The sequence below is a fragment of the Leptomonas pyrrhocoris genome, assembly GCF_001293395.1.
Source record: "Leptomonas pyrrhocoris isolate H10 chromosome Unknown, whole genome shotgun sequence".
Taxonomy (NCBI): Eukaryota; Euglenozoa; class Kinetoplastea; order Trypanosomatida; family Trypanosomatidae; genus Leptomonas; species Leptomonas pyrrhocoris.
In genome coordinates, this window is record NW_015438357.1 from 952,329 (window position 1) to 978,952 (window position 26,624).

General features: G+C 56.7%; 10 protein-coding genes across 18 annotated transcripts; all 10 read left to right on the forward strand.

Moving 5' to 3' along the window:
- Positions 1 to 368: 368 nt before the first annotated feature.
- ABB37_00284 (hypothetical protein) lies at positions 369 to 1,623 on the forward strand (the record flags this gene model as incomplete). The annotated part of the gene is made up of 1 exon (XM_015796426.1): positions 369 to 1,623. The coding sequence occupies exon 1, from the start codon at positions 436 to 438 to the stop codon at positions 1,621 to 1,623; it is 1,188 nt and encodes a 395-aa protein (XP_015664434.1). The 5' UTR covers positions 369 to 435.
- Positions 1,624 to 2,246: 623 nt separating this feature from the next.
- On the forward strand, positions 2,247 to 3,118 carry ABB37_00285 (hypothetical protein; the record flags this gene model as incomplete). 2 transcript variants are annotated; one of them, XM_015796427.1, is made up of 1 exon in its annotated part: positions 2,247 to 3,118. In XM_015796427.1, the coding sequence occupies exon 1, from the start codon at positions 2,552 to 2,554 to the stop codon at positions 3,116 to 3,118; it is 567 nt and encodes a 188-aa protein (XP_015664435.1). In that variant the 5' UTR covers positions 2,247 to 2,551. The 2 variants fall into 2 exon arrangements, with proteins under 2 accessions (XP_015664435.1, XP_015664436.1); XM_015796428.1 differs by having other exon boundaries at positions 2,254 to 3,118.
- Positions 3,119 to 3,142: 24 nt separating this feature from the next.
- Positions 3,143 to 3,577, forward strand: ABB37_00286 (hypothetical protein; the record flags this gene model as incomplete). The annotated part of the gene is made up of 1 exon (XM_015796429.1): positions 3,143 to 3,577. One exon carries the CDS (start codon positions 3,143 to 3,145, stop codon positions 3,575 to 3,577), a length of 435 nt encoding a protein of 144 aa, XP_015664437.1.
- Positions 3,578 to 4,156: 579 nt separating this feature from the next.
- Positions 4,157 to 4,684, forward strand: ABB37_00287 (hypothetical protein; the record flags this gene model as incomplete). Its single annotated transcript, XM_015796430.1, has 1 exon — positions 4,157 to 4,684. The coding sequence occupies one exon, from the start codon at positions 4,157 to 4,159 to the stop codon at positions 4,682 to 4,684; it is 528 nt and encodes a 175-aa protein (XP_015664438.1).
- A 1,050-nt stretch (positions 4,685 to 5,734) lies between these two features.
- ABB37_00288 (oligosaccharyl transferase-like protein) lies at positions 5,735 to 8,329 on the forward strand (the record flags this gene model as incomplete). The annotated part of the gene is made up of 1 exon (XM_015796431.1): positions 5,735 to 8,329. The coding sequence occupies one exon, from the start codon at positions 5,735 to 5,737 to the stop codon at positions 8,327 to 8,329; it is 2,595 nt and encodes an 864-aa protein (XP_015664439.1).
- Positions 8,330 to 9,209: 880 nt separating this feature from the next.
- On the forward strand, positions 9,210 to 12,108 carry ABB37_00289 (putative mitochondrial oligosaccharyl transferase subunit; the record flags this gene model as incomplete). The annotated part of the gene is made up of 1 exon (XM_015796432.1): positions 9,210 to 12,108. Exon 1 carries the CDS (start codon positions 9,610 to 9,612, stop codon positions 12,106 to 12,108), a length of 2,499 nt encoding a protein of 832 aa, XP_015664440.1. The 5' UTR covers positions 9,210 to 9,609.
- Positions 12,109 to 12,664: 556 nt separating this feature from the next.
- On the forward strand, positions 12,665 to 15,659 carry ABB37_00290 (putative mitochondrial oligosaccharyl transferase-like protein; the record flags this gene model as incomplete). The annotated part of the gene is made up of 1 exon (XM_015796433.1): positions 12,665 to 15,659. The coding sequence occupies exon 1, from the start codon at positions 13,107 to 13,109 to the stop codon at positions 15,657 to 15,659; it is 2,553 nt and encodes an 850-aa protein (XP_015664441.1). The 5' UTR covers positions 12,665 to 13,106.
- A 569-nt stretch (positions 15,660 to 16,228) lies between these two features.
- ABB37_00291 (putative mitochondrial oligosaccharyl transferase subunit) lies at positions 16,229 to 18,965 on the forward strand (the record flags this gene model as incomplete). 2 transcript variants are annotated; one of them, XM_015796434.1, is made up of 1 exon in its annotated part: positions 16,229 to 18,965. In XM_015796434.1, the coding sequence occupies exon 1, from the start codon at positions 16,365 to 16,367 to the stop codon at positions 18,963 to 18,965; it is 2,601 nt and encodes an 866-aa protein (XP_015664442.1). In that variant the 5' UTR covers positions 16,229 to 16,364. The 2 variants fall into 2 exon arrangements, with proteins under 2 accessions (XP_015664442.1, XP_015664443.1); XM_015796435.1 differs by having other exon boundaries at positions 16,260 to 18,965.
- Positions 18,966 to 19,463: 498 nt separating this feature from the next.
- On the forward strand, positions 19,464 to 21,676 carry ABB37_00292 (putative mitochondrial hypothetical protein; the record flags this gene model as incomplete). 5 transcript variants are annotated; one of them, XM_015796436.1, is made up of 1 exon in its annotated part: positions 19,464 to 21,676. In XM_015796436.1, exon 1 carries the CDS (start codon positions 19,925 to 19,927, stop codon positions 21,674 to 21,676), a length of 1,752 nt encoding a protein of 583 aa, XP_015664444.1. In that variant the 5' UTR covers positions 19,464 to 19,924. The 5 variants fall into 5 exon arrangements, with proteins under 5 accessions (XP_015664444.1, XP_015664445.1, XP_015664446.1 ...); XM_015796437.1 differs by having other exon boundaries at positions 19,468 to 21,676; XM_015796438.1 differs by having other exon boundaries at positions 19,471 to 21,676.
- A 784-nt stretch (positions 21,677 to 22,460) lies between these two features.
- ABB37_00293 (putative mitochondrial NADH-dependent fumarate reductase) lies at positions 22,461 to 26,432 on the forward strand (the record flags this gene model as incomplete). Of its 3 annotated transcripts, none has more annotated exons than XM_015796441.1 (1): positions 22,461 to 26,432. In XM_015796441.1, exon 1 carries the CDS (start codon positions 22,986 to 22,988, stop codon positions 26,430 to 26,432), a length of 3,447 nt encoding a protein of 1,148 aa, XP_015664449.1. In that variant the 5' UTR covers positions 22,461 to 22,985. The 3 variants fall into 3 exon arrangements, with proteins under 3 accessions (XP_015664449.1, XP_015664450.1, XP_015664451.1); XM_015796442.1 differs by having other exon boundaries at positions 22,481 to 26,432; XM_015796443.1 differs by having other exon boundaries at positions 22,975 to 26,432.
- Positions 26,433 to 26,624: the final 192 nt, after the last annotated feature.

The following is a 26,624-nucleotide window of genomic DNA, read 5'->3' on the forward strand; positions in this document are numbered from 1 at the left end:
TGATATGTTTTTTTTTTCCTGCATCACGTGTACGCTCCTTTGCATGCGGGCGGCATACGGAAAACTCTGCATCGATTGGTGGAACGTCGACAGCTCGAAGTTCAGCGACGAGCCAACAGCACTTTTCCTGGGTTTCCTGCTTTGCAGGGGAAAAGACGAGGAAAAGATGTGCGCCTTCCAAATGTCCTTTTGCTGAACGCTGGAAAGCGTCAACGTCGCATGCGAAAACGGCAGCGTGCTGCAAGTCGTTCTGGAACACAGCAAACAAACCGCGCGAGTGGCAGGATGCAGTCTTATCTCGGGTGCCGTTGCTGTATACTTTTCTCTCTCTTCGATCTCTTTTTTCCCCCTTTTTACTGCTCCTCTGCAGCACTTCTGTTATTTGTCGTTACCGGTTTTTTTTTCTTCTTAATGGTGTTGAACCAAACAAAAACGATGAGCTGTGCACCGCTCCGACACTCTGCTCAGGCGCGGCGCGCCAGGGAACTGCTCGCCGCATGTACGCGCCGCGTTCTCTTCCTGCTGGTATGTCTTTTACTGTTTTCCCTCGCATGGGATCGCTACAGCGCAGATGGCACGCACGGGCTCGTAGCGGCGCCTCGCTGGAGTGGCTTCATCCAGTCCGCCTTGGCAGCCGAAGAGTCTGCTGATCTTCCCGAGGTGGAGGTCGCGACTCCTGTCAGTGACGAGGCACTGCAGGATGCACACCCGGAGGCGCCGCTGGACCGGCGGGCGGACTTCCATGACGAAGCCGCGGCTGAGGAGGCAGTGGTGGCAGGAAAAGTGGCCGACCCCGTCCACGCAACTCGCGACTTTGACGGTGTCTCAGATGATGAGCTGAAGGCGCTGCTGTCCGACAAAAAGAAAGGTCAAGTGAACTTCAAGCACTACAAAGACCGCGCAGACCTCATCAAAGCCATTCGCGAGGTGGAGGAGAAAGAGATAGCACAGAAGGCGTTTCGCGACGAGGTCGCGGCGGCAGCCCGCTGGTTCGCGGAGACGCAGGAGGATTTGAACTACCAACGCGCCGCCGCCCGCCGGACAAAGGGGAGTCGCATCAAGCACAACGGCGAAGTTCCCGCCTCCCTGCGTCGTGGCCACCACACCGATGCGCCGGCGCACAAGCTGCGCGTTCTCTATAGCGCAGCCAGAGGCCACGGCGAGCGGTTCACCGCGTTGGTGAAAGACCTGGAGAGCTCGGAGGCGGTGAAGTTGCCGAATCTGGACGCCTTTCGTATTGTCGGCGAGCCGTACCCGATCAGCAATGAGAGCGTTCTGCTGGGACAGGTGTTTCAGGTTTTGTTCTACGGCGTGATGGCGCTCGCTATTATGCCGGATTTGTTGCCGTTTATTCCGGAAGCTGTACGGAATATTCTGCGCACACGTCGCGGTCTCGTCATCAGCACGGCGTTTATGCTGAACATGCTCAGTCGATCGCTGCTGCAGAACAACGCCTTTGAGGTCTACCTTGACGATGAGCTCATTTACTCGACGCTGAAGTTCGGTGGTCGCTTGCCGACCTCGGAGATGGTGAGCAACATGCTTCTGGAACGTACTCTCTTGAAGGACTACGCTGCCGCCATGAGTGGACAGGCAGCAAAAGGCGCAGCAGCACTCCTCTAAAATCAGTTATAAGCATATACATATCGAACAGTATGAAGGTAGATCCTAGCTGCCTGCATGCTTGTGTGATCCTTACGAAGCACAAAACAAGAAACAAAAACCTTCATGATTCTTCTCTCTTGTGGCGTGTTCAGTGGAGAGGCGACCTCAGCTTGTGTGTGAGGGGCGGCTCCGAAACGGAAAGAGCGAGATGGCATCAAAAGAAAGGAGAGAACACAGATCAAACAATAAAAAACACGTACGCAATGAGTAGATGGAGAGGCACGAAAGAGCACTGTGTTGTCACCCTGGTCACCGCGCGCGCACCACGGCCCATCTTCGTCCATGGTTCAGGCGGCCAAATCACCTCTAAGAAAAAAAGGAGGAAAAAACACATTATTTGCCGTGTTTCTCTAGGGTGGGTATTTGTGTAGGCTCGTCTGCATCTCGTCGTGCCCATCCGCATCGCAGCATCCGCGCTCGTTACTTAGAGGACACCAATGAGCTTTTTGTTGGCGGAAGGTCTTTTCAAAGCACTGTAACTGATTCTTTCGTCTCTGCCTTTCGTATCACTTCGCCTCCTCTTTGTTCAACCTCACAAAACTACTCTCGTTGCAAACATGCATTTCAATACGTTTTCCTTCAGCCTACAGAGACCTGATAGAGAAGGAAAAGTGGAGTGGGAAAGCCGCAGCAGGGACTCTTTTTTATTAGTATTAAAGAGTCGGAGGTAGGGGAGCAGGAAGGAAGAGGCCTGCCTCGTTTCCATTTCCAAGCCCTCTTTGCATCCTTGGGTGTCCCGTTTTCCCTTTCCCTCTTACACGGTCGAATTATCGTCTGTGTTTCTTTTAGTATTATTCGACTCCGTTTATTTATATATATATATTTTTGTTTTATTATGTATTCTCTCCGTCGTTGGCACAAGGCGACTCTGGTGGCCGTCGTGTTGATGGTGGCGGTTTTCTTGACGACGGCACGCGGTGCCCCGGCGAGCGGAGAGGAGGATCCCTACGCCTACCTCGAGATGCTCAGTGAGAGCGACTTAAAAAAGATGCTCTTTGACAAACTGCACGGCCGTGTTCAGCTGGACCGATTCCACCGCAAGGCCGACCTCGTCGCCGCGGTGCGGGAGCTGGAGGAGCAGGAGGATAAGGAGGCGCACTTCAACGCGCAGGTCGCGGCAGCCTTGGCACGCAAGGCAGAGGCGGAGAGGCAGCAGCAGCGGCAAGAAAGCGTACACGGAGACGGCGTTGCCGTAAAACGTCGCCACCACCGTGCTGCCCACACAGCGGCAGGCGCAGGAGCAGTAGTAAACGATAACGGCAAAAAAGTAGTACAATTAATTGATGATGACAGCGAGGAGGAGGCGGCGCAGCAGCAGACGCAGACACAACCTGCAGCAGCAGCAGGGAGGGAGAAGAACGGAAAAGGGCAGTACGGGGCAGCGGCCAGAGCGGGTCGTGCCGGCCGCGCAGGGACCAAACACACGATGGAAGTTCTGTACTGCACCGGATGAGGCTACGCGAAGTACTTTGATGAAATGAAGGTGCAGCTGCAGCGCTCGTTGCCCAACTCGAAGGAGATGCGCATTGTCGGGGCCACCTACCCGACCCCGCCTCTCCGAGCCGCCATCGGGCGGGCGTGCTCCTTTGCTTTCATGGGAACCCTCGCCCTTGCACTGGCCGGCCCGCAGATGGGCTTCCTGCCGCCAACGGTGGTCAACTTCATTGGCCAGCAGCGCGGCATGATGATTGGTGCCGGTTTTATGCTGAACATGGTCGGCAACTCGCTGACCCAGACTGGGGCGTACGAGGTGTCTCTGGACGGGGAGCTGATTTACTCGAAACTGCAGACAGGTGCTGTGCCGTCAGTGGAGGAGATGCGCCGAATCATTTTAGAGAAGACGCTGCTGGAAGACTACGGCGATAAGTCCACCGACACTAAACCCAGCAACGACATACAAACGCCGGCGTAAAACAAAAAAAGATGTGCCATCAAATATAGCGCAGCTGGTAGCAAAAGAAAAATCAGTAGAGGAGAACTCGTACGCTGGAAACGGTTTTCTTTTGCTTTGCTTTTGTGGACCACAATGCGCAAGTACTTACATCTTTTTTTGTTGTTTTCTCTTGCAAGACATAATTCTGCCTGCTGCAGCATTTGTTTCTTCTTTTACCATCAAAGTACTTCGTGAAGCACACCCTAACGAAAAGAAGAAGCCGACAGGAAACCGGAGACAAGTACACAAGAGAGCCTTCTAGGTAGGTCTTACAACGACGTTAACAGGAATGTGGTGTTGAAGAACACGAGAGAGGGGGGGGGGGAATGCGTATCAGCTGTGCTTGAGGGTTCCATGAATCCTTCAAGAACTGTTTCATTCTGGTATGTGCAAGGTGTTTGCTTTGATACGTGGTTTATGGGCAAGGGGGGAGGGAGGAGAAAAGAAAAAGTGGGGCGACAAGACACGTTCTGTTCTAGTGAAGCACGTAGGTCCTGCTCCCACACTCCTTTCTTCCTCTTATTATTTCTATGATTGTGTCTCCGGTAAAACTCACCAATGTCACCCACCAACCGCGCCGACTCCGCTGTGTTTGCGAGGAAGCAGCATCGATTGTTGTGGCAGGAGTCCGAGACACTTGAATGTACCCAAAGCACTTGTATCAAGCGCACGAACCTCTTTTGTTGCTTCTCTTTTTTTTTTGCACCCTTGAATACTCCAACGTGGGTCTTTTCTCTTCACGCTTTATGTCTTGTGGAAGAAGAGTGTCCGTGCTGGTTGCTGCTGAGATGCTGCGCTGGGGGTGGGGAAAGGAGGCGGTCCAACACACACACACACACGGAGAGACAGAGAGAAGGTACGATTGGCTTTGATGCTCTTTTTTGTCCGGATCGCTCCTCCCCTCGACTCCTTGTTGGCGTTAAAAGAAAAGCGCTGCTTGAAAGAAACCTCACTTCTACTTCCATGTTAACCCTCGTACAGTTCCACGTTTTGGTGAGGCACTTGGGCGATCTCTTGTGTGCTTCAAAAAGTCATCGTTTTTCCTTCTTCTTTTTTTGTTTTGGTCGATTCTCGCTTTCATTTTAAGTGTTGTACCGCACTGAGATGTGTGTGTGTGTGTCTGTGTCTGTGATCACGCAAGTAACGCTGTTCTGTCATGCTTTGGTTGTTATGTTCGGCGTGCTCTCTTGACACGTCTGCAGCCTGAACGACAGTTGTGTGTTGTCTGAGTGACGCGCAGAGTGAAAACACACACCCACGTTGAACCCTTCAAATATGAACGAGGTCTTCGGATAGCCTTTTTTTGTCGATTCTTCCTGCTTGCACGTCCTCTCCGGTCGAACCTGGGAGATTTCAAGACGTCAAGATCCTTTTCTGTTCTCTTCTTTGTCTTTTATCATCAAATTTCTACTACTACTACTACTACTACTACTAATACTACTACTTTATATGTTTGTTGTTTCTACTTGTTTTGTCTGATTTAATTCGATTCCGTTCTTGGAAGAGGTAAAAAGAGAAAAATGCTCAAATCATCTTTGATGGACACCGTCGCGGGAGCTGTAAAGGAATCTCGTCATTTTCGCTGTAGACGTAGAACAAGTTTTAAACGGCTCCTCCTTTCAGAGGAACAGCTTACTGTGTTGAATCCATGTTCCACTAGCAGCATCGTGCTTAACTGCGTCAAATAAGCTTGAGGCACTATCTATCATCAGAACAAACAAACAAAAACCTCCTTCATGATTCATTTAAATGCGCCGACTCTGCTTTCCTTCTTGCACTGCCCGTCATGTGCTTTCGTTGCTCAATTGGCGTCGCAACCTGTCATTTCTGCTACTATCTTTGTGCTGACTTTTAAGTGTCCTCTGTTTTTCTTTTCCCTCTTTTGATTTGCTCGCTCGCAGAACAACAACCCTCAAACCGTTTCTACTCTCGTGAGGTATTCTCATTGGTACTCAGATAAGCTTCGACAATCACTAACGTCAACTGTTATTCGTTTTGCACTTCTTCATTAAGGGAAGTCGTTCTCCTAACACTGACAAGCCAGCCAGGTAAGAACGCCTGTGCTGTAACTCAGCAACAAAACAACACTCATTGACTTTTTTCTCCTCGGTCGTTACACTCACTCTTCGTGTGCCGATGTCTGTGAAACACAAGCGAGGGCGTGGCGCGAGGCCCGACACAGCGGAAGGCCCCGCCGCGCCAACGGATGGCCACGCGCCGGTCACCAAGGAGGACGATGCGGCGGCGTCGGATGAAACGTATCTCCTCAACTTCAAAGCCGTCCCCTACTCTGTGTGCGCCAAAGTCTTCGCCGGCGTCATGGTCGGCGCCATCCTGTACGCGCTGCGCGTGGCGTACACCATCCGCCTCATTTCCGTGCAGCTGTACGGCTACCTGATCCACGAGTTCGACCCGTGGTTCAACTACCGCGCCACGGAGTACATGTCCGAGCACGGCTGGAAGGCGTTCTTCCGCTGGTTCGACTACATGAGCTGGTACCCGCTGGGCCGCCCCGTCGGCTCCACCACGTACCCCGGCCTGCAGTTCACCGCCGTCGCCATCCACCGCGTGCTGGCCGCGCTGGGGGTGCGCATGTCGCTCAATGACGTGTGCGTGCTCATCCCGGCGTGGTTCGGCTCCATCGCCACGGCGCTGGTGGCGCTCATGGCTTATGAGGTCAGCGGATCTCTCTCCGTGACCGCCGTCGCCTCGGTGTCCTTCGCCATTGTCCCCGCACACCTGATGCGGTCCATGGCCGGCGAGTTCGACAACGAGTGCATCGCCATGGCGGCCATGCTGCTCACCTTCTACCTGTGGGTCCGCTCCCTCCGCACGCGTGCCTCGTGGCCCATCGGTGCGCTGGCGGGCGTGGCGTACGGCTACATGGCGGCCGCGTGGGGCGGCTACATTTTTGTGCTCAACATGGTGGCCCTGCACGCCGGTGTGGCGGCGCTGGTGGACTGGGCACGCAACACGTACAGCCCGTCGCTGCTGCGCTCCTACGCGCTGTTCTACGTCGTCGGCACCGCCCTCGCCACGCGCGTGCCGCCCGTCGACATGGCGCCCTTCCGCTCGCTGGAGCTGCTCGGTGCCTTGGTGGTGCTCGTCTTCCTCTGCGGCCTGCAGGTGTGCGAGGTGCTGCGCCGGCGTGCCGACGTCGAGGTGCGCTCCTCCGCCAACCTGAAGATCCGCATCCGCGTGTTCGGCGCGATGGCCGGTGCCGGTGCCCTGGTGATCGCCGTGCTGGCCCCCACCGGCTACTTCGGCCCGATGTCGGCTCGCGTGCGTGCGCTCTTTGTGCAGCACACCCGCACCGGCAACCCGCTGGTGGACTCCGTCGCGGAGCACCGAAAGACGAGTCTAGAGGCGTACGATTTTTTCCTGGACTTCACATATCCTTTGTGGATCGCCGGGGCCGCGTTTCAGCTTGTAACGCTTCGAGTGAGCAGCCGCAGATACGCAAAGCTCTTTGTGGTGCTGTACTCCTTCGTCGCCTATTACTTTGCAGATCGCATGTCGCGGCTGATGGTGCTGGCCGGTCCAGCCTCTTCCGCCGCGGCGGCCGGTCTTCTTGGAGTAATGTACGAGTGGTGCTGGACGCAGCTCACAGGTTGGACTTCACCAGGCAGCGCACACGACGAAGCAGACTGCGAGGATGACGTCGCTACCTCGCAGTTGACAAAGCAGAATACAAACGAAAATGCCGGCCGGAAGTCCAAGTCAGGCAAACGTGGTATTCCTGTCTCTGCTGAGAAGGGAGAAGAGTACGAAGGACCTTTTTTGGCAGATACCGTCATTCGATCGTTTTTCAAGTCGATAAAGACAACGATCGACGCTCTCCCCTTTGCAGTCCGCGCTGGTGTGGCGGTGATCATCCTCGCCGCCACCTTCGGTACACACACAATTCCTAACTTCCAGCGGCGGTGCAAGAGCGCCGCATACGCCTTTGCGAACCCCCAACTCGTGTTTCAGACGCAGCTGCAGACGGGAGAGCCGGTAATGGTGAAGGACTACCTTGAATCCTACGAGTGGGTGAGGGGCAGCACCCCAGAGGACGCCCGCGTGCTCGCCTGGTGGGACTACGGCTATCAGATCACCGGCATCGGCAACCGCACGTCGCTCGCAGACGGCAACACGTGGAACCACGAGCACATCGCCACCATCGGCAAGATGCTGACGTCGCCCGTTGCGGAGGCGCACTCGCTGGTGCGACACATGGCGGACTACGTTCTCATCTGGGCTGGGCAGAACGGTGACTTGGGTAAATCACCGCACATGGCCCGCATCGGCAACAGCGTCTACCACGATATCTGTCCGAATGACCCGCTGTGCCGCCACTTTAGTTTCCTCGATCGAGAGTTCCGCAAACCCACGCCGACGATGCGGGCCTCGCTGCTATACAACCTGCACGAGAACAAAGTTGCTCCAGGCGTCGAGGTCGACCCGGCTCTCTTCCAGGAGGTGTACACCTCTAAGTATGGCCTCGTGCGCATCTACAAAGTGATGAACGTCAGCCGTGAGAGCAAGAGGTGGGTGGCCGATCCCGCCAACCGCGTGTGCAACCCGCCGGGGTCGTGGATCTGCCCGGGTCAGTACCCGCCCGCGAAGGAGATTCAGGCCATGCTTGCCCACCGTGTGGAGTTTGAGCAGGAGGGGACCTTCAACCCCAAGCGCAACGAGACGTACCATGCGGCGTACATGGCGCGCAGTCGAATGGCTCGCGACATGTAATTTTCCATAATAGGTTGATGTATTTGGAACAGTTGTCGCTGTTCGATTTTCCCTTTATGTTTGTTTGCTTTGGGTCTTGGAGAATGGTGAAGCAGTTGAATTGGTCATGCGCGCAGCGGGTGAGGATGTTTCCCCATGTAAGGGTGAACTGATTTAGTGCTGCGTTTCCTGCATTCGCAGCTCATGGTGTGTGTGTGGGTGGGTGTGGGTGTATTTGGTGCATCCCTTCCTTTCCCCGACAGCGCGATGGTTTCTTTTGTGTACGCTGCGGCGCGCCATCACCCTTGTCGAAAGGGCAGCAGCTCCTTTGGCGTGTTGATGAATGATGAGTATGCTGGTGGTTGATTTGGACTTCAGTTTTGTGATGCGTCTTTGCTGTTTTCTGTTCTCCTTCCAACAATCCCTCTTGGCAAGAGAAAGGGAATTCTTCTCTGATTTTGTGCTAGTAGGTCTCAAACCACAGTGCGTCCCTTTGCCTCAGTTCACTAGCGAATTACAAGGGCGACATGTGTTGATGGTGAGTGGCCCTTGGGAAAAGAAAAAGTAACTGTCACTGTGATGGACGTTGTAGCTTTGACGTTCTCAGAATCAACTTGACGTAAACAACGATGTGCGCGAGAGATCAGAAGTTTTCTTTCTCTTCTCCTACAGGAAGATTCTCTTTCCCTCCTTCAGAACAAAGCAGGAGCTCAAGTAGCCTTCAGCTGGGTGAATCTGTTGCCCCCCATACACACTAAAAGAGATAAAAGCCGATGAGCAGAACAAAACTGCTAGAGGCGGCAGCCTCTGTCGCGCCAATGGAAACTTTTCCTCTCTCCATCTTCCTCTTACACATCGTTCTATTTCCTGTATGGTTTGCCGATTGCTGAGAATGAACCCAAGCTTTCAGAATCAAAAGAAAAAATTGTGAAGAATCTTTCCGTGCAGCTGATACCCGCTGCATCGTCGGTGAAGTCTCAATTGATTGAGTTGATTAATTCATCCTTCTTTAACTGAGGCGCCGTTTTCCTTGAGGTGCACTGTAGACTGTCTTGTACGTGCACGCTATTTGTCAAACTACTATCTACGCCAGCTTTTGTTCTCAGAAATCGTCTTGTAGAGGACACCAGAGCAGAGGCTTCGGCCACCATTCACAACTTTTTCTTTTCACGCGTTGGTCGCGAAAAGAAGCGTGTCTTCGCTTCGTTATGTAGATCCACTTTACAACGTACACTACTGTCGTGTTTTCCTTTTCTTTTTTCTTTTTTTGCCACCCCAGAGGCTCCTTGCCGTAAGTGAAAATGGGACCACGGACTTCTCTAGAGAAGGGCGCCCCAAGAGCGGCGCCGATTCCTGTGTCCAACGGAGCTCGTCCTTCATGGACCAAAACGGCTCGCGCCTTTCGCGTCTTTCGCGTTATGTTGATCGCCTTCTGCATCATGGTGTCGCTTCACACAGCTTTTCAGACCCGACTGCTCTCTGTGAAAATGTACGGCTACCTAATCCACGAGTTCGACCCGTGGTTCAACTACCGCGCCACGGAGTACATGTCCGAGCACGGCTGGAAGGCGTTCTTCCGCTGGTTCGACTACATGAGCTGGTACCCGCTGGGCCGCCCCGTCGGCTCCACCACGTACCCCGGCCTGCAGTTCACCGCCGTCGCCATCCACCGCGTGCTGGCCGCGCTGGGGGTGCGCATGTCGCTCAATGATGTGTGCGTGCTCATCCCGGCGTGGTTCGGCTCCATCGCCACGGCGCTGGTGGCTCTCATGGCTGATGAGATGAGCAACTCTGGCCTCACTGCCGTCATCGCCGCATTTACCTTTATGATTTTGCCCGCACACCTGATGCGGTCCATGGCCGGCGAGTTCGACAACGAGTGCATCGCCATGGCGGCCATGCTGCTCACCTTCTACCTGTGGGTCCGCTCCCTCCGCACGCGTGCCTCGTGGCCCATCGGTGCGCTGGCGGGCGTGGCGTACGGCTACATGGCGGCCGCGTGGGGCGGCTACATTTTTGTGCTCAACATGGTGGCCCTGCACGCCGGTGTGGCGGCGCTGGTGGACTGGGCACGCAACACGTACAGCCCGTCGCTGCTGCGCTCCTACGCGCTGTTCTACGTCGTCGGCACCGCCCTCGCCACGCGCGTGCCGCCCGTCGACATGGCGCCCTTCCGCTCGCTGGAGCTGCTCGGTGCCTTGGTGGTGCTCGTCTTCCTCTGCGGCCTGCAGGTGTGCGAGGTGCTGCGCCGGCGTGCCGACGTCGAGGTGCGCTCCTCCGCCAACCTGAAGATCCGCATCCGCGTGTTCGGCGCGATGGCCGGTGCCGGTGCCCTGGTGATCGCCGTGCTGGCCCCCACCGGCTACTTCGGCCCGATGTCGGCTCGCGTGCGTGCGCTCTTTGTGCAGCACACCCGCACCGGCAACCCGTTGGTGGACTCCGTCGCGGAGCACCAGCCCGCCTCCCCGGAAGCCTTCTGGACGTTTCTGCACATCTGCAGCGTGATGTGGGGACTGGGTGTATTGCTGATGACCGTCTCGTTGCCCCTCGACTACACCCCTGCCAAGCTTTTTTGGCTTCTCAATTCCGCAGCTGCGTACTACTTTAGTCTGCGGATGTCGCGACTGGTGCTGCTGTCGGGACCACCGGCGTGCCTTCTCACCGGCTACTTTACTGGAGCCTTGCTGGACGCGGCCGCGAAGTTGACTTTCTGGGACAGCGAAGCCACCAAGGCCAGGATGGTGGATGAGGCGGAGCAGCCCACTGCGACAGCCACGAACGGCGCCGCAACTCAGCGTAGCTCCAAAGCGGCTCACGTAGAGGAAGAGGCGTGCGCTCCGCCGCCCTCTTGTTTTACGGATATTATTGACCGTAGTAGTATGCCTTGGTGGCCTCGACTGCTCCTCTGCCTTTCCTTGTGGGCCCTTGCTGCTGCCATTGGGTGGAACCTCGTTGGCTCAGACTTCATTGCACATGCGACGATGTTCAGTCAGCACGCGTCAAACCCTATGATTGTCTTCCGGGCACGCGTGCGGGACCCACTGACTGGCAAGCCGACAGACATCGTGGTTGACGACTACGTGGCGAGTTACAAGTGGCTGAGTAAACAAACCCCGCGTAGTTCGCGTGTGCTTGCCTGGTGGGACTACGGCTATCAGATCACCGGCATCGGCAACCGCACGTCGCTCGCGGACGGCAACACGTGGAACCACGAGCACATCGCCACCATCGGCAAGATGCTGACGTCGCCCGTTGCGGAGGCGCACTCGCTGGTGCGACACATGGCGGACTACGTTCTCATCTGGGCTGGGCAGAATAAAGACGATTTAATGAAATCACCGCACATGGCCCGCATCGGCAACAGCGTCTACCGCGACATCTGTCCTGATGACCCGCTGTGCCGCCACTTTAGTTTCCTCGATCGAGAGTTCCGCAAACCCACGCCGACGATGCGGGCCTCGCTGCTGTACAACCTGCACGAGAACAAAGTTGCTCCAGGCGTCGAGGTCGACCCGGCTCTCTTCCAGGAGGTGTACACCTCTAAGTATGGCCTCGTGCGCATCTACAAAGTGATGAACGTCAGCCGTGAGAGCAAGAGGTGGGTGGCCGATCCCGCCAACCGCGTGTGCAACCCGCCGGGGTCGTGGATCTGCCCGGGTCAGTACCCGCCCGCGAAGGAGATTCAGGCCATGCTTGCCCACCGTGTGGAGTTTGAGCAGGAGGGGACCTTCAACCCCAAGCGCAATGACTCGTATTACAAGGCTTACATGAATGAGGCACGCCACGTTGCAGCGCTGTAAGTCGCCGTGATACAGAAAAATCGATGATCATTGCTGTGGTGAGCGGCGGACAAGGTTGCACTGTTTCTCGAGGTGCAGCGCATTGTTTGTCATCAGTTGTCTGTTTGTTTTTCAGCGGTGTTATCATAAAGCATGTGAGAATTGAATATGTTGGTTTTTTTCTTTCGCTGGACTGCTGTAGCTGCGATAGGTTTCCGCATCTTCACGCTTCCAGCGCAACGAGTCTCCAAACAACGAGTGCAAACGTGGGACCACCTGAGCACGTGTTGTCATTGCTGTTGTTTTGTCGCTTTACGAATCGAAAGAACGCTGTGCCCTGTGGCATCTGCTCGAGACAAACGTAACGGAAATAACCCATTCACAGCTGGCGCAGATGCACGGGTTGAAGAGCTCGCTGAAATGATCTGATTTGCCCATGGCGCATGCCTTCGGTTCCCTTTTTTTTTTTTGCTTTGGCTGACGAAGTATCGCTGCTTCTTTGCGTTCGGTGATACCGCAAGCATGCAAGCGCAACTCCATATTCTCTCTCCCCCCCCCCCCTCGCTCTCTCCCTCATAGGCAGATCCTCTTTTGTTGTTGGAATTGTTGTTGGTGCTGCTGTCCTTGGTGTCTTTTACAGGTTCTTGACGCTCAAAGAAACAGAGCAACACATTGCACACTCTTTTCTCCCCTCTTCGTCTGCCACAAGCAACTTCCCGTGTCGGAGTATTTGAGCTGTTTTGTAGTGCACTAGCGCGTACGCAGTGAATTGTCGAAAGCTGAAGTGGTAATGATGCCAAGTGAGTTGTTCGACCTCCTCGCACGCTATTATTTTGTCCTTTTCAATTGTTTGTCGAGCTCGTCGGCATTACGGTAGATTTCAGCTTGACAAGTTGTTCTGGGGGGAGTGATCACTTTCCTGAAGACTGATTTTTTTCTTTTGAGCAGCGGACGAACTCATGGATTATTACGTACGTTAAGCACATCTTTTCGTTGCCCTTTAAACTTACTGGATTGCGATGGGGAATCACCGCAAGAACAAGGATCGGGCTGCGGCCCCTGATGAAGGCGCTTCTTCAACCCAAGCGTCCTCGACCGAAGAACAGCCTGAATCAGCTGAGACCCTCTTTTTGGGTCAGTACCAGCTGCCAGAAGAGTACACCGGATTGGTATGCCTGAGTCTCTCCATCGCAGTCGTTGCTGGAATTGCCTATCTCGGGTACTCGCTTCGCGTGCGCAACGTTGCCGAGTTTGGCGCTCTGCTTCACAACAGCGATCCGTGGTTCAACTACCGCGCCACGGAGTACATGTCCGAGCACGGCTGGAAGGCGTTCTTCCGCTGGTTCGACTACATGAGCTGGTACCCGCTGGGCCGCCCCGTCGGCTCCACCACGTACCCCGGCCTGCAGTTCACCGCCGTCGCCATCCACCGCGTGCTGGCCGCGCTGGGGGTGCGCATGTCGCTCAGTCATGTGTGCGTGCTCATCCCGGCGTGGTTCTCAGTGCTCGCCTGTCTGCTGCAGGTGCTCTTCTCCTATGAGGTTTCCCACTCCCTGTCCGTCTCTGTGACGTCCACCATTCTATTTACTGTCATCCCTGCGCACCTGATGCGGTCCATGGCCGGCGAGTTCGACAACGAGTGCATCGCCATGGCGGCCATGCTGCTCACCTTCTACCTGTGGGTCCGCTCCCTCCGCACGCGTGCCTCGTGGCCCATCGGTGCGCTGGCGGGCGTGGCGTACGGCTACATGGCGGCCGCGTGGGGCGGCTACATTTTTGTGCTCAACATGGTGGCCCTGCACGCCGGTGTGGCGGCGCTGGTGGACTGGGCACGCAACACGTACAGCCCGTCGCTGCTGCGCTCCTACGCGCTGTTCTACGTCGTCGGCACCGCCCTCGCCACGCGCGTGCCGCCCGTCGACATGGCGCCCTTCCGCTCGCTGGAGCTGCTCGGCGGTTTGGTGGTGCTCCTCTTTTTGTGTGGTCAGTCCGTGTGTGAACTCCAGCGCGCTCGTACCGGGGTGGAGCGTTTCTCCAGGCGCGGTGTGGCCCAGCTGATTCGCATTTACGCTGCCTTCTTTGTGGCGATCGTGGTCGCTGCGTTGTGTGCCCCCGCCGGCTTTATCAAACCCCTTTCCATCCAGGCCGATAAACTGATTCGAAACGTCCCGCATACCGGCAACCCGCTCGTGGATGTCATGCTCGCCGAAGACGCGTCCAACCTGCTTGTGGCGTGGCGGCTGCTCCTCTTCCCCTTTTTCGGTTGGATGATCGGTTTGACTCCTTTCCTCTCCTCCATGACGGAGCACTACACACACGCCAAGTGCTTTCTGCTTCTGTATGGTGTGGTGGGTCTATACTTTAGCACGTGCACCGTACGCATGATTGTGATGGTGGCGCCTGCGGCCTGCGTGTTCACCGCCTTCGTATTCCAGTGGGTGCTGAACTTCGCGCAGGCGGGACTGTTCTGGACAGAGATGCCCCCGGAGGAGGAGAGGAACGAAGGCGATGCCGCGCGCACCGAAAAAGACCGCCCGCCACCGCAGACTGCCGAGGCGCAGGAGGCGGCTCTCCGGAAGAAAAAAGAGGAATGGACGTCGAAGAACACAAAAAAGTTTATGGTGCGCGTGTTACCCCTCATGGCGCTTCTCTTCCTTGTGCGTCTTTCTGGGTTTGTGGAAGATGTCAACGAAACGGCGGACCAATTCTCCGCACCGGGCATCGTATTTCACAACCACCCGTCCACTGACTGGAAAGATGACACCATTGATGATTACTACAAAGGTTTTGTGTGGCTGCGCGAGCACACGCCTGAAGACGCCCGCGTCCTCGCCTGGTTCGATTATGGCTATCAGATCACCGGCATCGGCAACCGCACGTCGCTCGCAGACGGCAACACGTGGAACTACGAGCACATCGCCACCATCGGCAAGATGCTGACGTCGCCCGTTGCTGAGGCACACTCGCTGGTGCGACACATGGCGGACTACGTCTTTATCTTTGCTGGTGATACCTTCTTCTCCGACTTGGATCGCTCACCGCTGCTGGCTCGGATGGCGAACAGCGTCTATCACGATATCTGTCCGAATGACCCGCTGTGCCGTCATTTTGGTTTCCAAAAGAAGCAGAAGGCGGCGTTGAAGCGTCGCAGCCGCCTCCTGCAGCATTCGGAGCTGCAAGCCGAGGACGAGGCACCTGTAGAATACGAGCCCTCACCTCTGCTGGCACGGTCGCTCCTGTACCACCTACATGCAAACGGCACAACGGAAGGCGTCTCACTCGACGCGAGCATGTTTCAACACGTGTTCACTTCTATTCACGGTCTTGTCCGCATCTACAAAGTGATGAACGTCAGCCGTGAGAGCAAGAGGTGGGTGGCCGATCCCGCCAACCGCGTGTGCAACCCGCCGGGGTCGTGGATCTGCCCGGGTCAGTACCCTCCCGCGAAGGAGATTCAGGCCATGCTGGCTCATCAGCACTCCAACTTTCAGGACCTGGTAGACGCCTATGAAGAGGCAGCGATGGAAGAAATGCTCGATGACGAGTACGCAAGAGGTGGAGATGATATGTGAAGTGCAAAGAGAACGAAATAATGAAGGGTGAACGTAGCGCTGAGCGCATGGACAAGCGTTTTGTTCTTTTGTCGTCCTTGGTTCGCCACTGCATTGCTTTTGTTTACTTCTTTCATCATCACTCTTTCAAGCTCTCTGTGCTTGAACTTGGGGCCGCGAAACAGCTGGGTCGCTTTGTCATTGCGAGTGTTTGATTTCGTTGATGGTTGTTGTTTGCTCTTCTAGATGAGAGAACATCTGGCTGTTGTTGATGATGTGCTGAAGGGCACTAGGTACAATTCACCTCCGATTGAGGGCTAATTATAGTTTCAAAAAACACGATACGTGTGGGGGTCTTCAATATCAGTACTATTACTTCACCTCGACGGTTGTACCCTCGACCGTGATGGGAAGGATATCGGCATCTTTCTCTATCGAATGCGTTAGTTGGGAGGGTGGAGTTCACCCGAAACAACAGAAGTCAAAATGAAAACGTATTGAATCTGAAAAGGAGAGAACAGTGAGTCAATGCATCAGTCAAATTCCACTGTCTCAGCTTTTCCTGCTCCTCCTGTTCTGCGGCAATACGAAGCCCATTACTCTCTTTTGTGGTACTTGTTTAGATTACTGTTGCGCTTCAGTGTTTTCTGAGTTCGAACGCGGGCAGACCTATCTGTATTATTATTTTTCTGTCGTCTGCTTTTTGTTTTCGCATCTCCGCTTCGAATGGGAAAGAAGAAGCAGTCTCGCCCGGCAGGTGCGGTTGTGGCTCCTCAATACGCAGCAGCCACAACCGTGCCCGCAGGCAATGTCGCGGCCGCCACCACAACGATCAAACATACACACGCGCACCCTCGAGCCCATTCAGCGCCAGCAGTAGAAGTAAAAGAGTTCTTGGGACTCTTCTCCTTCCGCACGCGGTCGCTTCGCGTTCTTATCGTCCTGGTCGCAGTCATCTTTACACTCCGCAGCTGCTGGCAGGCCTTTGTTATTCGTCTATTCCCTGTGAAAGCGTATGGTTACCTGATCCACGAGTTCGACCCGTGGTTCAACTACCGCGCCACGGAGTACATGTCCGAGCACGGCTGGAAGGCGTTCTTCCGCTGGTTCGACTACATGAGCTGGTACCCGCTGGGCCGCCCCGTCGGCTCCACCACGTACCCCGGCCTGCAGTTCACCGCCGTCGCCATCCACCGCGTGCTGGCCGCGCTGGGGGTGCGCATGTCGCTCAATGATGTGTGCGTGCTCATCCCGGCGTGGTTCGGCTCCATCGCCACAGCCGTCCTCTGCCTCGCTTCCTACGACGTATCTCGCAGTTTTATCGCACCTATGGTTACTGCCTTTACATTTGCCATTGTCCCCGCACACCTGATGCGGTCCATGGCCGGCGAGTTCGACAACGAGTGCATCGCCATGGCGGCCATGCTGCTCACCTTCTACCTGTGGGTCCGCTCCCTCCGCACGCGTGCCTCGTGGCCCATCGGTGCGCTGGCGGGCGTGGCGTACGGCTACATGGCGGCCGCGTGGGGCGGCTACATTTTTGTGCTCAACATGGTGGCCCTGCACGCCGGTGTGGCGGCGCTGGTGGACTGGGCACGCAACACGTACAGCCCGTCGCTGCTGCGCTCCTACGCGCTGTTCTACGTCGTCGGCACCGCCCTCGCCACGCGCGTGCCGCCCGTCGACATGGCGCCCTTCCGCTCGCTGGAGCTGCTCGGTGCCTTGGTGGTGCTCGTCTTCCTCTGCGGCCTGCAGGTGTGCGAGGTGCTGCGCCGGCGTGCCGACGTCGAGGTGCGCTCCTCCGCCAACCTGAAGATCCGCATCCGCGTGTTCGGCGCGATGGCCGGTGCCGGTGCCCTGGTGATCGCCGTGCTGGCCCCCACCGGCTACTTCGGCCCGATGTCGGCTCGCGTGCGTGCGCTCTTTGTGCAGCACACCCGCACCGGCAACCCGTTGGTGGACTCCGTCGCGGAGCACCAGCCCGCCTCCCCGGAAGCCTTCTGGACGTTTCTGCACATCTGCAGCGTGATGTGGGGACTGGGTGTATTGCTGATGACCGTCTCGTTGCCCCTCGACTACACCCCTGCCAAGCTTTTTTGGCTTCTCAATTCCGCAGCTGCGTACTACTTTAGTCTGCGGATGTCGCGACTGGTGCTGCTGTCGGGACCACCGGCGTGCCTTCTCACCGGCTACTTTACTGGAGCCTTGCTGGACGCGGCCGCGAAGTTGACTTTCTGGGACAGCGAAGCCACCAAGGCCAGGATGGTGGATGAGGCGGAGCAGCCCACTGCGACAGCCACGAACGGCGCCGCAACTCAGCGTAGCTCCAAAGCGGCTCACGTAGAGGAAGAGGCGTGCGCTCCGCCGCCCTCTTGTTTTACGGATATTATTGACCGTAGTAGTATGCCTTGGTGGCCTCGACTGCTCCTCTGCCTTTCCTTGTGGGCCCTTGCTGCTGCCATTGGGTGGAACCTCGTTGGCTCAGACTTCATTGCACATGCGACGATGTTCAGTCAGCACGCGTCAAACCCTATGATTGTCTTCCGGGCACGCGTGCGGGACCCACTGACTGGCAAGCCGACAGACATCGTGGTTGACGACTACGTGGCGAGTTACAAGTGGCTGAGTAAACAAACCCCGCGTAGTTCGCGTGTGCTTGCCTGGTGGGACTACGGCTATCAGATCACCGGCATCGGCAACCGCACGTCGCTCGCGGACGGCAACACGTGGAACCACGAGCACATCGCCACCATCGGCAAGATGCTGACGTCGCCCGTTGCGGAGGCGCACTCGCTGGTGCGACACATGGCGGACTACGTTCTCATCTGGGCTGGGCAGAATAAAGACGATTTAATGAAATCACCGCACATGGCCCGCATCGGCAACAGCGTCTACCGCGACATCTGTCCTGATGACCCGCTGTGCCGCCACTTTAGTTTCCTCGATCGAGAGTTCCGCAAACCCACGCCGACGATGCGGGCCTCGCTGCTGTACAACCTGCACGAGAACAAAGTTGCTCCAGGCGTCGAGGTCGACCCGGCTCTCTTCCAGGAGGTGTACACCTCTAAGTATGGCCTCGTGCGCATCTACAAAGTGATGAACGTCAGCCGTGAGAGCAAGAGGTGGTTGGCCGATCCCGCCAACCGCGTGTGCAACCCGCCGGGGTCGTGGATCTGCCCGGGTCAGTACCCGCCCGCGAAGGAGATTCAGTCCATGCTTGCCCATCGCGTGGAATTTGAGGAACTGGGGACCTTCAACCGCCAGAAAAAGGACGCCGCCTATCACGCGGAATATCTGAAACAGTTCAGCGACGATGCCGACATGTGATTTATAAAATGGGGTATGCGTCAATGCAGCAAGCGAGTTTATGGACACTATGTGTTACGGTACATGTAGTGCCTAGGCGTGTCTGTAAACTGGGGTCGCGGTGCTTCTTTCTTCGTATCGGTGGTTTGCTTCTTGTTGGTGCACATGAGGTTTTGTTTCTTCTCTTAGATATTGATGAGCATGTGCGGAGTCACATTTGAATTGTTTGTGAGAACTGCATTGTTGTTTTTTGTTAATCGTAAGCAATCATCTTTACCACTCGTATGTACAGTGGCCTCAAAACAAAACATACCATTTCCAACGGGCGTCACTTCACCGAAACTCCTGTGTGGGCGTTCTGTGTTACCTTTCCTGAGGTGGTGATGCATCCATTTCCGCCTGCATACGGCAGGGAGTCGAAAGTTTTAATACTTATTATTTTTTTTTGGTGTTGCTACCATTTCCTCGCTGTTACATTTCCCACTGCACTCGCACCACGTTGACTCCGCCACTTCGTTGAGGAAGCAGAAGTGCACGTTGTTGGTTTTCGGGTAGAATCGCGAAAGAAGGTCCCACGCAATTGCGTGACTTTCACACACACACACACACATACATAGAAGCCACAATTTCATTTAGCGACTCCCCTGAAGACGTTGACTAGGTCTGTTGGATTGAAAGACTTCACTGTGCAGCACCCACATCGAATTTAGCATCCCCTTCACAGTCAGTTCCCATTATCGGTTTTTTCAGTCATTCGCACATCACGGCAGTCTCAACTATTCATATATCGTTACTACACTGCTAGCGTGCGTCCAAGACGTCTAAGGCAGAGAATCAAGTGAGGATACTTCTCACACACATCTACTATTTTGTCCACTTCTTTTCTATCGGTCCTCGCGCTTTTTTTCTTTCCCCGCCCGTGTGCGAGGGACACAGTGCTGCTGTAAAATATATACTCAACTCCTATAACGCGTTCTCTAATGTTACGCACAGGCGTCGCCACCTCGGCCTCGTCCACGGTGGCCATTTACCAAACGACTTGCCGACAGCTTCACGGATGTCGTTCGGGCTTACAGGACGCACCTGCCAGACGTTTTAGGGCCCCCCAACCCTCCACCTCGACTCTCACCCTCGCGCTGACCCTCCACGCCAAGTCTCAGCATTGGCGCTCACGGTGGCGCACGGCAGCAAAGCACACGGACATTCTCATCGGGTCTTCTCTTACGCACCTGCAGTGTCACCAACGAGCTGCAGCCACCAGCAGGTTGGGCAGTTCACCCGATGATAGCCAAGTCTGCAAATCCGAAACGGATCGGGCGACGGACCTCGCAGCCGCCGAAGATGAAGTCCGGCACCTTCGTCAAGACGTCAGCGCTATTGATGCGAAGCTCGACGACGGCGACAGCACCGCAGCATCGGGCGGCGCAGGGCTCTTGAGTTCCTCTCTTTCGGTCCGTCCGGACTCCAGCGACAAAGACTCCCACAGCGGCGAGGAGCAGCGCCTGTGGGAGGAACCAACACTGACCGATCTGGATCGTTCCATCCCGCAGGTGGACAGTGAGTTCATAGCCAGCCTCATCCGCAGCCGCAACCTGCGCCGTGGCGATTTCCTCACCCGAAAGGCGGTGTTGAAGCAGCACGTCGACCAACTCACCAAAAAGGCAGCCCCATCTATCAGCGACGCCCCCCGCCTGCCCCTCGTTGGCGGCCTCAGCATCGGCTGGCTGACAAATCTGCAGAACAGCCTGGGTGGCAGCGATGACGGCGGCGTGGTGGCGACGAGCGCGGACGCTCCTGTGGTGGTGTCTTCTGAAGTGCTGGATAAGCTAAGTGTGGAGGAGAAGGATCTCCTGTTCGCCACCCGCCCCGAGTACGACGACGGCTTCGTCCTGATCGACTGCCGCACGGTGAACGAGGTGACGTCGTGGGGTATCATTGAGGGAGCCAAGGTGCTGCCGGCGCACGAGCTCTTCGAGGCGTTCCACGCCACGCCGGAAGAGTTTCTCCAGGACTACGGCTTCGCGAAACCGCGACCGGATGATATCATCATCTGCTACTGCCAGTACGGCCCTCGCTCTCTCATGGCGGCTCAGATCCTCAGCTGGATGGGCTACCTGAAGGTCCTGCACTACCGCGAGGGCTACTACGAGTGGGGCAAGCAGTACAACCTGCTGCTGCGTCGGTGGATGGAGCACGACAAGGAGAGCGGCAACGAGCTGCGCCGATTGGCTACCTTTCGCGCTGGACTCGAGCTCCAGCGCGAGATCGCCCCTGAGTTCAACGCTCTGCCGATGCAGGAGGCACGGAAGTACCTGCGTGACACCACCCGCAGCCCTGGCACGTTGTTGGTCGGCGAGGGCCTGCGGACGGAGGCGTACGCGATGGTAGCAAAGCTGACGGAGGGCTTGGCTCCACCGGCGATGCCAGGTGTGGTGGACGGCGTCGATGCTGCTGCCGGCTCCCTTGTTGGGGCTGACGGGGACAGCGGCACCGTGTCCGGTCTCGCCAGCACGAACACACAGACCCGCCGCATCGGTGAAGGTCAGCTGGCGCAGTTCCTCGAGCAGGCCACAGGCATCAGCCCGCAGGCAGAGATGCAGCGGCCCGCGTCGTCCATCACGCTGGGCGAGGCCCAGACAACCGTTATCGACTCCCTGGCATCCGGCGCGGAGCTGGGGGCGTCGCCAGATGCTGTGGTGAGTCCTCTGCAGAAGCGTTCGCGACCGAACTAAGTCCTCGTGGACGCGCTTTGGGCAAAAAGAAAAGAGAGAACTCTGTCTTTTTTTTTTCTGACTGTTTCCCTCTTTTGCTCGCCCCCTTTCTGCTGTTGTCTCGGTGGCAATTATCCGCGGTGTCGTTGCTGTTGTGGGGCGTGTAGAGCCTTGTGTTTCTCGTGTTGAGGGCCCCCTGCCCCTCAAATAAAGAAAAGGATTTGGTAAACGATGGGTGCGGCGCAAAGGCAAGCGCACGTGCCTTCGATCGTTGCTGTCGTTGATCTCATCTCGATTGATGTGTTGTCGTCCGCAGCCGTTGCTGTGGTACCCACGACGTTGCTCCTTACATTTTGTTTTTGTTTTAGCTGATCTATCACAGACTTTTTCGCCGTGTGCAAATGTAAAAAAGAGAAGAAGAAACCTCAAGCCAATTGACCAAAAAAGGAATGCAAAATGTGATCTCGTTAATGCACATTTTTTGCTGATCTGTTATCTTTCTGTTCCACAGGGAGGTAAACTATCTACAAGGGTTCCGCGTCGGTTTGCGTGCGTGTGTTTCTTGCACAGGTTGGGGATACTTCCGTCCCGATCGCTTGTCTGCACACGTCGTTTTTGGATTCCACGGATGATGGAATCACGACGCAAATGATAATCGCGTTCTTCCTTCCTGTGCTTTTACCCTACCCCCCCCCCCAAAAAAAAAAAACGAAAATTTCTCCTCTATGAAACCCCCCTCCCTCTGTTTGTTTCTCTGACTTGTTTGTATCACATTCGCAAACCGGCCTTTCTTCTGCTACACGATGGGAACTCTTTCAACGCACAAGAATAATCAGTACCCTCCTGCCTTCAAGCCAAACGAACTAAAAAGCAAAAAAAGAAAAAGATTCCGTCTTTCCTTCGCGACTCTCTACACTGCATATTTGTTAAGCATCTGTTCTTTGCCTCTTTTTCGTTTTTACGTCTCCTTTTTTCGTTCTTTTCTTTTTTTTTCCGGCACCTTCGCGTCTTCCCACAAAAATTCTTTTGCATCCGAAGTTAAGTGAAGATCATCAAAAACTCCACAAAAAAAAACCTAAACCGAGAATAACAGCAGAACACGCGTGTCCATCACGATTGTAACCGTCGTTTTTGGTGTTTTTTTTTAACCTCCGTTTTTGACTCGTTCTAACGTGTCATCAAATACACACACAAATACATTTTCTTTTTTTCTGTTTGATCTGTAGCTCCGTGCTTCCGTCCGGTCTTTTTTTTCCCCCTTCTCCCTTTCTCTCCATTTATATAATATATATTTTTTTTTTCTCTAATCTTACACAAAAAGAGTTAAACGATGGTCGACGGTAAGACTTCTGCGTCTGTGGTGGCTGTCGATGCCGAGCGCGCCGCCAAGGAGCGCGACGCGGCCGCCCGCGCGATGCTGATGGAGGGCGGTGACGCCTCTGCTAGAGGCAAGACCCAGTTCTTGAAGAAGGGTCTCGCCCACACGGTGCCGTACACCCTCAAGATCGTCGTGGAAAACGGCGGCGCACTCGAGAAGGCGGGGGAGGACTCGGAGGAGGTGCTCCAGGCAACCTTCCAGATGATCGACTCCCTTCTGAACGTATTCAACCCGAACAGCGAGCTCTCCCGCATCAACGGCATGCCTGTTGGTGAGGTGCACCAGATGTCGGCTGCGCTGAAGCGCGTGATGGGCTGCTGCCAGCGTGTGTACAACTCCTCCCGCGGCTCCTTCGACCCGGCCGCCGGCCTCATCGTGCGTGAGCTGCGCGAGGCCGCGCGTGCGGGCAAGACGGTGCCGCATGAGCGCATCATGGAACTCGCCAAGAAGTGCACCCTGAACAACAGCTTCAACATGGACCTGAACAACGGCACCATTTCACGCAAGCATACGGAGGCCACGCTCGACCTCGGCGCCGTGAACAAGGGCTACGCGGTGGACTTCGTCGTGGAGAAGCTGAACGCGATGGGTTACGAGAGCGTCTTCTTCGAGTGGGGCGGCGATGTGCGCGCCAGCGGCAAGAACCCTTCCGATGAGTACTGGGCGGTGGGTATCGTGCGTCCGCCTGCGCTGGCGGACATCCGCAAGGTCATTCCAGATGACCAGAAGACCTTCATTCGTGTGGTGCGTCTGAACAACGAGGCCCTCGCGTCCAGTGGCGACTACGAGAACCTGATCGAGGGTCCCGGCTCCCGCCTGTACGCGTCCTCCTTCAGCTGGGAAACGAAGAACCTGCTGGAGCCGTCGGAGACCAACATGGCCCAGGTTACCATCAAGTGCTACAGCTGCATGTACGCCGATGCCCTGGCCACCGCGGCGCTGCTCAAGAACGACCCGACGACGGTGCGCCGCATGCTGGATAGCTGGCGTTACGTGCGCGACACCGTCACCGACTTCACCACCTACACACGCGCAGATGAGCGTGTGGCGAAGATGTTCGAGATCGCCACGGAGAGCCACGAGATGCGGGAGAAGCGCATCAGCGGCTCCCTGCCAGCTCGCGTGGTCGTCATTGGCGGCGGTCTGGCCGGCTGCTCGGCGGCCATCGAGGCGGCCAACTGCGGCGCCCAGGTGATTCTGCTGGAGAAGGAGCCGAAGCTCGGCGGCAACAGCGCCAAGGCCACGTCCGGCATCAACGCGTGGGGCACCCGCGCTCAGGCCAAGCAGGGCGTCATGGACGGCGGCAAGTTCTTCGAGCGCGATACGAACCGCTCCGGCAAAGGCGGCTACTGCGACCCCGGTCTGGTGAAGGCGCTCTCAGTGAAGAGCGCCGATGCCGTGAAGTGGCTGTCCGAGTTGGGCGTCCCACTGACGGTGCTCTCGCAGCTCGGTGGCGCCAGCCGCAAGCGCTGCCACCGTGCGCCGGACAAGTCCGACGGCACCCCCGTGCCGATCGGCTTCACGATCATGAAGACGCTGGAGACCCACATTCTCACCAAGCTCAGCCGCCAGATCACCGTCATGACAAACGTGCGGGTCACCGCCCTGGAGCACCGCAGCAGCCAGCGCTCCGACGGCGTGGTGCTGAAGACGGTCACCGGTGTCCGCATCCAACAACCCAACGAGACGCCGATGACGCTGAACGCCGATGCCGTCATCTTGGCCACCGGCGGCTTCTCCAACGACCGCAGCGCGGCGTCTCTGCTGCAGGAGTACGCGCCGCAGCTCTCGTCCTTCCCGACGACGAACGGCACCTGGGCCACCGGTGATGGTGTCAAGATGGCGCGCGAGCTCGGTGTGGCGCTGATCGACATGGACAAGGTGCAGCTCCACCCCACCGGTCTGATTGACCCGAAGGACCCGGCGAACAAGACGAAGTACCTCGGCCCCGAGGCGCTGCGCGGGTCGGGCGGTGTTCTGCTCAACGGCCAAGGTGAGCGCTTCGTGAACGAGCTGGACCTGCGCTCCGTCGTGTCGCAGGCGATCATCGCCCAGGACAACGTCTACCCGAAGTCGGGCGGCAGCAGGTTCGCCTACTGTGTGCTGAACGAGGACGCTGCGAAGCTGTTTGGCAAGAACGCCCTCGGCTTCTACTGGCACCGCCTCGGCCTCTTCGAGAAGGTGGAGAACATCCAAGCCTTGGCGAAGCTGATCGGCTGCCCCGAGGCGACCCTGGTGGCGACGCTGAAGAAGTACGAGGAGCTCTCCTCCAAAAAGCTCCACGCCTGCCCGCTGACCGGCAAGAACGTGTTCCCGTGCGTGGTCGGAACGCGGGGCCCGTACTACGTCGCGCTGGTCACGCCGTCCATCCATTACACGATGGGCGGTTGCCTCATCTCGCCCTCGGCGGAGGTGCAGGCGCTCGACACCACCGGCGTCGCCCCGGTCCGCCGGCCCATCCGTGCGCTCTTCGGTGCGGGCGAGGTGACTGGCGGCGTGCACGGCGGCAACCGCCTCGGCGGCAACTCGCTGCTGGAGTGTGTCGTCTTCGGCAAGATCGCCGGCGACCGCGCGGCCACCATCCTGCAGAAGCAGAAGACGGCGCTGTCCATGACGGAGTGGAAGACGGTTGTGCTGCGTGAGGTGCGCGAGGGCGGCGTCTACGGCACCGGCTCCCGTGTGCTGCGTTTCAACCTGCCCGGTGCGCTGCAGACGACGGGGCTCGCCCTTGGCCAGTTCATTGGCATCCGCGGCGACTGGGATGGTCAGCAGCTGCTCGGCTACTACAGTCCCATCACGCTGCCCGACGACGTCGGTGTGATTGGCATCCTCGCGCGCGCCGACAAGGGCCGTCTAGCGGAGTGGATCTCTGCCCTGCAGCCCGGCGATGCGGTGGAGATGAAGGCGTGCGGCGGCCTCGTGATTGAGCGGCGCTTCGCGGCCCGCCACCTCTTCTTCCGCGGCCACAAGATCCGCCGTCTGGCGCTCATCGGTGGTGGCACGGGTGTGGCCCCGATGCTGCAGATTATCCACGCCGCGCTGAAGAAGCCGTTCATTGACAGCATCGACAGCATCCACTTCATCTACGCTGCGGAGGACGTGTCGGAACTGACGTACCGCCAGCTGCTGGAGAGCTACGAAGCTGTGTACGGCTCGGACAAGTTCAAGTGCCACTTCGTGCTGAACAACCCGCCGGCGCAGTGGACCGACGGCGTCGGTTTCGTGGACGGCGCACTTCTGCGCTCGGCCGTGCAGTCGCCGTCGAACGACTTGCTGGTGGCCATCTGCGGTCCGCCGATCATGCAGCGCGTCGTCAAGGGCAATCTGGCTTCCCTCGGTTATAACATGAACCTGGTGCGCACCGTAGACGAGGCCGAGCCCGCGAAGGCTAAGATCTAAGGAGAATCCGGCCAAAAAGAAAAGAGAAAGGAAAACAGGAAGGTAGCAACCCTTGTAATCACATTTCTGGGCTCCATCAATTTTCTTGTTCTGTGCTTCATTTTCTTTTCTTTCCTTGTGTGTTTATCTATGTTTGTACGTGTGTTGGTTTGGCATGTTGATGGGCTAATGTAATGCCGGTGTAACGACTAG